The 13,111-nt window shown below is 39.2% G+C and overlaps 2 protein-coding genes across 2 annotated transcripts in view; one reads left to right on the forward strand and one right to left on the reverse strand.

Moving 5' to 3' along the window:
• Positions 1–398: 398 nt before the first annotated feature.
• On the forward strand, positions 399–7,468 carry FAM162B (family with sequence similarity 162 member B). Its single transcript, XM_024205392.1, has 4 exons — positions 399–555; positions 2,093–2,204; positions 6,294–6,402; positions 6,707–7,468. The coding sequence occupies exons 1-4, from the start codon at positions 399–401 to the stop codon at positions 6,800–6,802; spliced, it is 474 nt and encodes a 157-aa protein (XP_024061160.1). The 3' UTR covers positions 6,803–7,468.
• Positions 7,469–7,575: 107 nt separating this feature from the next.
• KPNA5 (karyopherin subunit alpha 5) overlaps positions 7,576–13,111 on the reverse strand; it is a 32,340-nt gene continuing 26,804 nt past the window's right edge. The window contains exon 14 of the mRNA XM_024205383.3: positions 7,576–11,870. Coding sequence (XP_024061151.2) covers positions 11,683–11,870 — 188 coding nt within the window. The 3' untranslated portion in view covers positions 7,576–11,682. The remainder of the gene's footprint in view (positions 11,871–13,111) is intronic.

The raw sequence follows: 13,111 nt of genomic DNA on the forward strand, positions 1-13,111 counted from the left end.
AGCAGCATTCCCCAAGGGGTGAGAGGGAAGCACCAGCCACTTGCTTGCTGGTCCAGAGCTGCAGCAGCTGGGACTAGCAGTTTCCCATGGGGGAAATTATGAGACGGGGGGGTGAAGTGCCTGGGGGCCTGGTGAAGTTCGCTGGGCTGGAGGGAGGAGGCAGATCCCGAGGGGGCTGCAGCCCTGAGCTGGGCTAGCGAGCGGTGTGGGGGCAGAGGCTGGGAAGAGCTGCTGGCGCTCCCCGGCCCGGAGGAGGGGGCGGTCGCAGGGAGGCTGCGAGGGGCTGGAGCTGGTGCCGGTTGCTCTCTGGACTGCAGGGGGTGCGGGGTCCCCTCTCCGCGTTGCCTGCCCAGCCTCAGCCGGCTCGGAGGCGGCAGCCAAGCAGCGCGGTCCTCGCCATGCTGGCGGCAGCTGGGAGCCGCGTCTGCCTGGGCCGGCTCCTGGCCGAAGGGCAGCTGCACGCCCCCCTGCTCCGGCCGGCAGCCCGTGGGATCGCGGCCACTGCAGCTTCCTCCAGCAGCGCCCACAACCGAAGCCCAGGGGCCATCAGCTCGGGTGAGTAAACGGGGAGCCCGGGGCTCCCCTGTGCTGTGACTCACAGAGACCCTCTCTCCGGCTGCAGGCTGCTTGCACCCGCTACGCTGCGCCCTGCCCCAGGGCCCTGGCAAGCACCGGGGCTCCCCGCTGGGACGTGTCCTAGCGGGGCGTTTGCAGCTCTGCCCAGCGCTCCGGATCTCCCTTCTGCTTCAGGCCAGTAAAGGGGGGGGGTGGGAGAGAGAGAATAAACGCTGGAACTGCCTCGATCCAGCCAACGTTTGGACCCAAGCCCCCAAATTGTACCCTTAACACAGAGAACAAAGCTACTTCTCCCCTCCCCCCAAATTAAACCACCCTCCGGCCTGCCCCAGAAGGAGAGGGGCTACCTTTTGATGATGGAGTAGTAGAGGCATTTGTTCTCGATTTTGAGGGCAACATTTATGGAGTTGGGGCCAAAACTTGCCAAGATGCAGCAGCTTGATCTGAGCATTTAAGGCAGTGGTAGTGGGATCCCAAGTGGTTCAGGAGCCAAATTGGCGATCAACATTACCCAAAAGAGCCAGAGTAGTGTGAATTCATTGGTTCATTTACAGCCCCGAGCAAAATGACTAAGCAAGTATTTTACAATTGGTTAATAACACATTAAAAGCATCCTGATTGGTTAATAATTAAATCACATTGTTTTTTAATATCATGTCCTGCAAAAAACCACAAGAAACACATTGAAGAGCCACTTGTGGCTCCCGAGCCTCAGTCTGAATATCTAGTTTAAGGTGCTGATACAGTAGGATGCCACTGGGGCTGGATTTTTAAGATGCAGCAGAAACAGCTGAACATGTTCTCATGTTAAACTGTGGAATTTGGGTGACTAGGGCCAAAGTCTTGCAGGATCCAGCTACCAGATCCCGGTTCAAGCAGCTGTCATACACCCAGGCTGAATTAACATCTGGATGGTTTTGCTGGAATGGAAGCAGCTAAACTTGTTCTCTGATGAGGCTTTAGCATTGGGGGTGGGGTTAAAAATTGGCTGGAGCCAGGTGTGGAAATGAGGTTTTACAATACTCATGTGTCATGGTGCAGCAGGGTTTAAATTTTTGAGGTGCAATAGGAGCAGGAAGACTTGTTCTTTAGGTTGATGGTACAATTCAGGCACATGGGTACAACAATCAGCAGATTCCAGGTAGATCCAATTTCTACCCAGATCGACAAGGGTGACCCAAAATGAGAGAGAGAAGCTTTTCAGCTCCACTGAGCTCTTCTTCCACTCTCTTTCAGCAACAGAAGTTGGTACAGTAAAAGACATTACCTCACCCATTTTGTCTCTCTAGTATCCTGGGACCATCTTGGCCACACCACCACTGCAAACATAGAGAACATAGGTGATTTGAGGTACAAGAAAGGTTACTCAACAGTAAAGGTTAAGGTCTTTACCAGAACAAAAAAAGCCCTGAACCCAGTAACAGAGATGGACCATGGCTAGGGACACTCCCCACCAATCCCATTACCTCTCCAGTGCACAAAGTGATGAGGGGCTTTTCTCTGGTTCATCTTTCAGCTGAGAAGATGTACAAAGTACCTGGTAGTTACAAACCTTCCAACTTTGACAAAAAAATCCTCATGTGGACAGGACGCTTCAAGACTGAAGAAGAGATTCCCTCAAGGATCCCGTAAGTGCATCATTGGTTCCTACTGAGGCTTACTGGGCTGAAAAGACGGTTCCTCCTTTTCAAACTGCCCCAAAAGTTTGAACCTGTCAACGTTTTACAACATTTGAAAGGTCAATGAAAAATTAGGAGACAGACATAAGGGACGGGGAGATGCTGTGCCCCCTCTTCCTCTGCTTCCATATCACCTCCTCTCTCCCACCCACTGGCTTCTAGTCTCACTATTAGGTCCCAGCTCCATTTGCACCCCAGGTTGCCATTGTATCCTCACTTGCTGGGAGTCAGGTGGCTGCTGAGGGATAGAATCTTGTATCCTATTGTGGTGGATTCCTGAGACAGAACTGGCTCCTTCACTGAGCAGCCCCTTATTTGTGGCCAGAAGCTTATTAGCGGCTCATGACAGAATTTCCAAGAGAAGCCAAGCACATACTATCAAAACAGTTAATACGTCCAAACAAGGCTAGGTGCAATCAATCAATGAGACAAGGGTGTTAAACCTTCAATATATGATCTCTGAAATTTGGAAAACTCAAAACGCTAAAATATAAGCCAATGGCTAAAAGTTTTCCAGATCTCTCCCTCCCCAAGTTTCCCTTGAGGATTTCAGGTATTTTTAGATGGTTTTACAGTTTACAGTTGCTCATCATCATCATCAGAAGTAAACAGAACTATGCCCCTGAGCAAGATAGACAGGATTTGGCCCTAAGTGCAGTGGTGGTTTGAGCTTTGGTTGTATTTACAGACCAACTTGTTTATTTGCTTGGTTTATCTAATGTGTAATCAGAGAGAGACTGTATCAGTAAATGGTATTTTCTGTTTACGGATTACATAAACAAAATAAATCTTCTAACTTGTTTGATGTCATCATTTAGTGATCATCCATTCCATACACTTTATTACAAGGCAAGGAAGTATTTGAGAAAGAGGGCGGGAGGAGAGATAGAAGCATGTACTTACTGCCTGTTAAAAAAATACTGTACTTTAAAAGAGGTATTTCTAGGACAATACTGAATACCCTGAGAGTAAGTCTTGATGCCAAAATATTGCTCCCCCACTAACCACCACCAGCGCAGTTCATGTCACTGACAATTCTTCTCCCTTTTCCCTCCCTAAGTAGTTAAATATAAATGTGAAGTTCATATAACATTAGTTAATGTTCATTCCTCAGCCTCATTGATACAAAATGTAACTCATCCACAGAACAACTGTACTTTTTATCATCAACCTTCATCCCTAGTTGGCCATATATAATATATTGGACTTTATTGAGAGACAGTTTCAAGGATGACTCCAGGATGTTTCCTTTGTTCCCAAGTTTCATTCCTACTGCAGCTGAGAAAATAAGCAAGAGCATCTCTGCAAGCAACAATAGCCCCAACTTTTGTCTAATATTAATCCCATGGCTGTTCCCTACTCATCTCACTCTTGTCAGAATTTCCTCCCTTACTGAGAAATCCTGACCTCTTGAAGTCAATGGCAAAACTTCCGTGACTTCAACAGGGACAAAAATTCACACTCAGTCTTCAGTACAAGAGAGTTATCCTTTAGAGAGAAATAGGAGAGCAATGTAATATGTATTTTTGGAAGATTCAAATGTAAAGCAATTAAAAACAAAAATGATTAGCTATCAAAATGGCCTTTTGCAATGGCAAAGCAAATGTTACATGTGAGTAAAATCTGCTCCTGTAAGATATTTGGCATTAAGGACCAAATCCTGCAGTCCTTATTCAAGATTTGCTTAAACAAATCTCCACTAATTTCAGTAGAAGTTTGGCTTGAGTAAGGATTGTGGGATACAGTCCTTAATGAAAGACTACAGAAAACCATAATTAGATCTGTTTCCTTGAAACAGTGGCAGAAAGCAGGTAGGAATTGGGATTCTGCTTCAGAACAGTTCAATTAGTGCATTGTGAAATATGATTAAGGCATGAAGGCAAACAAGTAATGCATTTATATTTGGCTTCTGCTGCTCCAAATGGATCCTAGATTAATAGTTTTATGTGCTAGTCTGGTTTTGATCTCATACCTAATGTGTTTAGCATTATGAAATACAGCTACAGTATCCTCACTGATGATCAAACCTGCAAGCCCTGACAACCCCCTTGGAGGTGCACTACACCTTCAACTCATAACCCTCATTTACAGTAAGCTCAGTTGCTTGTAAGATCTGCCATTATGTATGGTGTTAAGTTTTTATGGGCTGAAGGGAAGCACTGCAGGCCCCACAATTTCACTATACCCTTTCCCTTTTAAAATTGTTCTATGTTAAGGTAGATTTTGCAGAGCTTGTTACCAAATGCTTTGTCTGCTAGTAATGCTGTCAGGTTCTCGTGTTTGTGCACTTCACAGGGTTATTTTTTGGAGGGAAGGTGTAAAATTGTAGTCTAAGCTCATTAGATGTAGTTTTAAAAGTCTCTCTTTTCATATGGGATGCCTTTTAGAATGTATTTTTTAAAAAAATGAAGAGCCAATTAAAACTAAACTGAATTTTAAAAGACCATTTAATGCAAAAAGTGAACAGATGAAATTGGATGGTTTAAACACAGCAAATCCTGCATCGTGACAAGGGGTTAGACTAAATCACAGGTTCTCAAACTGGGGGGTAGGGATGTATTCTGGGGGATGGGGGGCATGAGAAGCTTTAGGAAAGTGGCAGCTGCTGGATGGGCACCCAGTTCTGAAGGCAGCGCTGTGGCCAGCAGCAGCAAAGTAGTAAGGGTGGCAATACCATACCATGCCACACCTGTGCTGCTGGCAATGGCGTTGCTTTGAGAGCTGGGTGCCTGGCCAGCAGCCGCCACTCTCCGCTCTGCCTTCAAAGCAGGGTGGCAGTATATGCACTTGTGTGGCAGGAGGTGGGAGAGAAGTGGCATAAACTACTACAGACAAAGAAGGGGGCACGATCAAATAAGTTTGAGAACCACTGGGCTAGATGACACTTGCAGTCCTTTCTAACCCTATGATTCCCGATCCTGCAGATGCAAGGGTAATCTTTAGAATACTGTTTCCAGGCCTCGTATCCAGCAGGCAAAAGGGTGAAATCAAACTTGCGAGACCATTTGTGTGTGGTTTGGAGAGATTCTCTGTTTTTCTGCTTCCCAGCATGTGTTTAGTGCATGGTCCACTAGTTGTTCCCAATTATTTCAGGAACTAGAAAGCAGAGAAAGCTAAAATCAGGAATGCACACACTGAGAACAAGGAGAGAATCAGGAAGTGATGGGGGAGATCTGAAGCAGGGGATGGGATTGTTGAAAACCAGGATAAGGAGGGAAGAGGGTGTTGGGTTTTTTGGTAGGTAAAAAGCTGTATTTGAATGTAAGTGTGGCAAACACCTTTCAAGGAAAGACCTGTCTATGCTCTATGGAGTCAACAAATCACACTACCTCTGTCATGGCCAGCACGATGATCTGCTCTTTTTTAGGCATGCAAAACTGAAAGCATGCAAATATTGCCTGTGCTAATTTAATACCAAAATTACCCTTTTAAAAATAAACGGGTAATGCATAAAACTAAAACCCATGATGGTGTGAAACTGATCAGTTTTATTAACATAACCAAATATGTGAAATCCCAGATCTATAGTAGATTGGATACAGTCAAAACTTCAAGCAGTTTTTGAAGTGCTGTTTAGGTATTACAATTAATACATGCATCTATTTCGGAACAGTCAAGAGAACTCCTCACATCAAGCAATGTCAGTTCCCTTCTAACAGAGTCCTTTCATATATGTGGAAGTATTTGAAATTCACCACATCACTACTGACCAGTAACTTTAAATGTGGTTTATGCCCTGCTTATCTCAAGCATTGCAAGTAGTTATGGGAAAGATCAAGAATCTCAAATCCATCTTGCATTGTTTACAACTAGAGATGGATTAGGTTCTACTGTGCAAAACAGTCAACAGTTAGACAATGCCAAGTAATAAATGCCAAGCCCACAATGGTCACATATTAGCAGCTGGAAGTTTATTCCTAGCTATAGGGTATTTAATTTCTGTTAAAAAAAAAAATCAACCAAAGTTATATCTGTGGTGTGCTGAACTAACTTCTTGATGTTTCCTGCTAATTTTGTTCAATGCAATTTTAATTGTAGGCCAGAAATGCTGGACATTGCAAGAAACAAAGCTCGGGTAAAAGCCTGTTATCTAATGATTGGACTCACAATTATCGCCTGCTTTGCTGTGATTGCATCAGCTAGAAGGGTGGGTATATTGCCATGTATTTTTAAAAAACAAGGTGATAAGTTCCATTAATATTTACAAGAGATATATAGATCTCTCTCTCTCTCTCTCTCTATATATATATAGATGGATACAGTATATAAATTGTTGCTACTGAGAAATTTAAATCAAATGTATGTATTTTAGTTAATACTTCTCCCTCCACAAACCTGTATTCATAAAGCACGAGATAAACATTAGCTACTACCATGATGCAAGGTTTTTCTTAAGTGTAATTTGGTGATTCACAGGACACTACTCTTAAGCTGATGTTTTATTTTTGCAGGCTGAACACCATGAGTCCCTAACAAGCTGGAACCTAGCAAAGAAAGCCAAGTGGCGTGAAGAGGCTGCAGTATCAGCAGAGTTTAAGACTAAATAATATTTCTATTAAAAGCTGTGGATTTGCTAGTAGGAGCAAACACCACAAAAAAACAAACAAATGTTATTTGGCATAATTAGTGACTGTAACTAGTTAGCAGACTGCTATGTTAAATATCAACACATTGGAGCCCAACAATGTTGCACTCAAAAAAATGTTGGGAACGAAGGGAATAGGGTGTCTTTTTCTACATTACACAGAGGTATTTTCAGTACTTGCAGCAGATGACCAAGGTCAGTTCAAATCTTTAGAAAGTTCTAATAATTCCAGTTTCAAGAGACTATTTTTTTTGCCTCAATTTGATAAAAAAATATGTAATTGTCCACAAAGACAACACATACATCACCTACCCTGTCCTGAAATCTCTTCCTGCTAGATTTGATTCTGGACATTTTTCTATCGACACAAAATTATATTACTGACAAGAACCACCATTTGAAAACTGTTATATATTAAAGAAATTAAAGCATACTAAAAAAATTGTGCAAGCCACAAATCATTTAAATACTAGGGAAGCCAGTGACTATGTAGTTGGAAAAATTAATAGCATCCCTACAGTATCTCTGTTGAATCTCGTTTACTAGACCAGGCTGAACTGACACAGTTTACTTATACAGTGTTGTAGCTGTGTCAGTACCAGATATTAGAGAGACAGGGTGGGAGGGGTAATCTCTTTTATTGGACCAACCTCAAAAGCTTGTCTCTCCCACCAACAGAAGTTGATCCAATAAAAGCTATTACCTCACCCACCTTGTCTCACTAAAGTTTATACCTCACCCACGTTGTCTTGCTAAAGTTTACTTAGTTCTTTTGCAAATAAAACACAATAAGCAGCATTTTAGTGTCTATAGACTTTTCCTCTGAAAATTCTTGGGAACTCCCATTAATTTTGCAAATGAAAAAAGGACGGAGGATGGTGATGGTCAGAGGCATGGGATGCTTAGGGAGGAGATATTTTCAAGGCTAGTTTTAAAAGTCACTTCATGCAATATTTTGTTTAACCCCTCTCCATAAAGCTGATTTTTCTAGCATGGCACACTATTATGTAGCATGGAAGTCAGCCACAGTTTTTACTGAATTCAGCTCTTACATTAGTATAGAGATTGTATTTATATTTGCTATTTTCTAAGAATCAGGACTAATTTTAGAATACTAATGAATACACTCACCACTGTAAAATAGCTTTTATTAGTTTTTGTATAGTATTCTGAATTGAAACATTCCATAATATTGCATACTTTTCACGTGTTGGTTTGTAGAGATACACAATAATGGGCCTCCAGTCTGGATTAAAAGATGCACTATCACTCTACTTAAAGTCAATATAGGCATTTTAGATTCATACATTACATAAAACCATAATGCCATGAATGAGAATGAAAAATTTCTCATTTAAGATTTCAATTAACCTTTGCACTGGTTTCGTGCTAAGCAGCAGGCATTTTACCCTGCATATCAATTTGAACTTTAAAAAAAAGTCTCACTTACAAAAATTAAATCATAAGATTGAAGACAAAAACCCAACTGAGATAACTGACCATGGAGGAAAAAGGATAGTGCATCTTTTACACATAGACCCAGTAGAAATCATTTTTCCAAACTTGTTCTACAGTAAAGTTATTTCTGCACCAACATTATTACTATTTTTTGTTTTCTTCTTCTGATTGCTGCTAGCAATAGTGTTTAAAGGAAATACTACAAAATTAAACAGCAGTATGAACAAAGTTCTCAAAGACAGAAAGTGCTATGATAAAAATTCAGTAGAAAATTAGTTATGATTTAGTGTCAAACAGTTTATGAAACTAAAACAGATGTGGCATATTTGCATAGATTAACTTGTCAGAATTCAAATTCAAACAGAACAAATGGTACGCTATTTTGAAAAACACTTGTTCTTTGGAACAAGCTGCATAACTAAAGGGACACTTTAGTACTTTGTCTATTATTTAAACAAAACCCCCAAACTTGTAATAGCCTTTTGGATAAAACCAGTATGGAAAAAAAATCTAGTTAGCAAACACAGCCCCTGCTCAATCCCCTACTCCTAAATGCTTTCCACAGCAGAGATGATTTTTTTTCTGTCAGCGTCATTGTTTTCCTAAGCATCACTGATGCCATCAGTGTCAGTTCTGACAACAGGTTTTGTTAACTTGTGAAAACATTCTTATTCCATGATCATTCATTAACAATAGCTATTTAAAAAAATAGTGTTCCCAGTGAGACTGGTGGATTTTAGATATACACACACATAGCAACATGATAGGATAATGCCAGATTTAACAATTTTAGGATTAACCAAATGTTGAGATTAAATAACTAGTGTCCCTTTCAGTAACCAAAGTCCACCAATTTTAGTTCTTATTTACACTAAAAGCACTACTTTGAATATACCAGAGGCATGAATTTGTATTTACATACATAAAGTGCAGTCACTTTAACTACTCAGACATACACAATATATCCACAAAAATGAAGTAATCCTCTCAAATAGTATAATACTTGAAATCCCCCCCCCGTTTCCTCCATTTACAAGTCTTAATTAGGGTTGTTGTTTTTTTAAGTTTAGATTTGGCTTAACTGAAGAGTCTTATAAATGTAGTGTCTACGGGGTCCTCAAAATAAAAGCAGGCACAGCTGGCTTATGTAATATCAAAACAATGTTTGCAAGAAACAGTGGAATACCCTGTTACCTGAATACTTATATGATTATTCTTGCACTAAAAGAACAGTGAAAATCATCATAATTTAACCGGTAATCCTGTAAATTTCCAATATTATTACCCTGAACTTTAAAGAGACGATGCAAAAAATGCCAGTATAGTAAAGTCTCCAACTATCATAAAAAAGGACACAAATACAATTCTCAAACATAAGAAAAATTTGGCTCAGCATTGTGCACAGTATTCAAACCTGCTGTATATTATACAAATCTAGGTTTAAAGTGTTTGCTAAATCTTTCATTATACAGAATTTGCAAAGTAACCACACTCCTATATTCACTCCTTTCCTCATAACATACCTTTTATTTCCAGGAGAAAAATTTCAAATGAGGATGAATTTTTTGAATTGCATCTTGCTACTTTAAATATATTAATAGTCACAACTGACTATTAATTTTATAAAATCTGATTCAATTCTCACCTTGAAACTACTACACAATATATAGTGCTTTAACAGTCTCCAAGCGAAACACATTATGAATTTTAACTGAAAACAGTATTTGCACATTTTATAAACAAGTTTAAATCCAGAACACAGTATATAAATGATACCATGCTCTAATTTGGATTTCTCAGCGTATCAACATTTTGTTTAGTGACAAGCACACTACCATGGGAAGAGTGATTTTAACTGTTGAAATTTCAACTATTGTACATGGTTCAAATAGTTTCATAGCTCAAAGAAGCTTTCACTATTATTTCAACACAATATTTGACTAATATATTTAACCACAATTATACATTTTCATTAATCCAAATTCAGACTGGCTACTGGTAAGTGAGATCAAGCAGTGTGGTATAGACATTTTGAATATACAAAAAAATCTAATGTAGATTTTCAAAGCATACAGAAGAATTGTTTCAAATTCTTAGATATATTTCTTTTGGCGGGTAGTAGCAACCAGACATTAAGTGTTTTAGAAATTAAATATTTAGCAGACATCTTCAGATTCATTTTGGTGTTCATATACTTAATATTTACAACAAAGCAAACCTTTTTCCTTCAATCAAATGGAAAAGAGATTGTTTTCCCCCAGTTGCAGCAACACTATGGATTATAACAGGGCACATTTCTACAGCCTTGTCTAAAATAAAGAAAATGGAGACATTTGACTTAAAAAAAAAATTCAAAAAGTGGTAGCATATTTGGTTAAAAATACAATACGTACATACAGTCTAAACTTTGTTTAAATAAGTAAATGTTTCAAGAAAGGCAAGTATTGCAAGATTTGTCAAACTTTTATATTGTTACCACATTTTAATATGGAGATGGTTTATGTGACTATCTCCCCTATCATTTACAACTGCGCAAATTACCTCCTCTCTCATTTACAATTACAACATCCCTGTGGCAAACTTCAGCAATTGCTTACACAGCAAAGTATTTTATTTGTAGCTTACCTTTAATGCTGTTTAGCAGCTTGAAATAAGGAGCCAGCATCACATGACCAGCCAGCTCGCTGATTACAACTTGAAAACCACATAATGCAGAACAGCTTTTTTGTCACATATTCAAAGCTACATCTGGTATTTAAACAGTATATACTTAAACAAAAATCTGCATTATGCTTTTAAATGTTTTATAAATATATTTCACTGGTCTATGCTCTATGCAAAGTATAATGCATAAAACTACATTTCACAATTTAAATAAATATTTTTCACATTCTAAATTTAGCTTTTGACAAGCTCATCTTTATTTCATGCTTTAGTTCTGAAGCAACTTTTTTGCTTCAATATAGAGGTAGATTTGATATAGATTGGGCATGTCAAGTTTACTGCCAAAATGCAATTGCCAACAGCTTTACTGCAGTTGCAGAAATTGCATGAAAAATTCAGAACCACTACCTAAAATCCTACTAAAGTTATTATTCAAGCTTAACCATTCTTGTTAAATCACATAAGCCTTTATATTAGACTTGATTACTCACAGAGTTAGTTTTCTGAACATATGAAGTACACACAAATACAAAAAAACCCAAAACCAAAAACACTGAATGAAAAGTTGTATCTAACAGAAAAGTATAACAGTGCACTGGCTGCTTCTTTAACTATGTTCTGCCAAACACATTCAAACCTCTCCTCTAACTTTGGCCATGAAGAGGAGACCCCTGAAAAGTTACAGATATTTATATTTTTGCCTTGTCTTCACTTTAATAGTTATAGCTGAAACCCTTCCATTGGTGCTTCCTGCTGCTGAAACACAAATTGCTGCTGACTCTCATCCACCTGAGGTGCAATACTGGTATCCTCTTCTTCCACACCAAAGTAATGTTCTATAAGTTCGAAAGCCTTCTGGTAGATCTCTTGGTTTTCATGTCTTTGAAGAAATTCAATTTTATCCAGTCCTAAATTTAAAAACAAACAAACAAAAAGACATGCTCTAAATCCAACAGCTCCAAAAGATTTAAAGGTGAAGTACACAGCCAGGATGAAAACAGAGTTAAGCACATAAATGTGTTTTGAATACTACCACTAAGTTGTGTGATGAATGAATCAAAGAATTAGGTTTTAATATGAAATATATTGGAACTTTCTAGTTTAAGAGAAAAACAACCCAGATTGAACCAATCTGTAAAATCACTGATATACATTAGCCCTGAGTACTCCAGGATTATTATTTTAAAAACAAGGTGCATTTCTTCTATGCCAAATACTCCCAACCGCCTGATAAGAGAATGTATCAATCATGTACTTACAGACTTAGTTTTTCTTTTACCTTTTCAGTTCAATTTGACAGTTTATAAACAATATGAAATGAACGTGAAAAAAGCAAAATAGAAGGAGGCTCAAATATCTACTTACACAGAATTAAAAAAATATTAGTATGCAATACTGATTCTGAAAGCAGGGTGATTTATGAAAAAAATCTGCCAGCGAAGCCCCCCCATATCCCTATTTCCATGTTGCAGTTCCAAAAGAACTTAGCTTCCCTCCTCCAATACTCAACAACTCTGGCTTCTGTCTAACTTTATATTTCCCTACCTGTGGCGACTAAGGGAAGTCCAGTGGCTTATTCTTGCCCTTTTTTAAAGGGGTGAATAAAGAAAGGCTGAAGTATGGACACAGGACAGGTAGAAAACTTGTAATGTTTTTAGACAAGTTTCAATCTTTTTGTGGCGTGAGGCTGTAGTTATTACATCTTACGGGCTGTGAATAGCCTATTTATTGCTCTCCCATGGTTGACAGGTATGTTCTGGAACTCAGCCCGAAAGTGCTATTTAATCCAGTTATTTTCCTCTGCCTCTCAATAGTAAGGGCTGAAGATTTTAGGCACAAACCTGACAGCCAGGGCAGAACAAATTCAGCTTAGGTCCCTTTAATTCTCCCCATCTGATTAACCCATTATGAGACCCAGAAGTTATTCTGCTTCCATATTAGGTTGTCGAGAGGACTCCGTAAACCTGCTTCATCTTAAAAGCCCAATTCCCAACCCACTATCCAGGTTCATTGAAATCAGAGACTTTGCTCTACAGAAAAATGCATAATGGAATATCTAATCAGGTATTCCCCAGTCACTGAAGACAGGAGATTCCCCCTAAGAATTATTAGCCTCCTCTGAAGCACAGAGAAGCCTGCACAGATTTTG

This window comes from Terrapene carolina, unplaced genomic scaffold (genome assembly GCF_002925995.2).
Source record: "Terrapene carolina triunguis isolate 2854851 unplaced genomic scaffold, T_m_triunguis-2.0 Scaffold85, whole genome shotgun sequence".
Classification (NCBI taxonomy): Eukaryota; Metazoa; Chordata; order Testudines; family Emydidae; genus Terrapene; species Terrapene triunguis.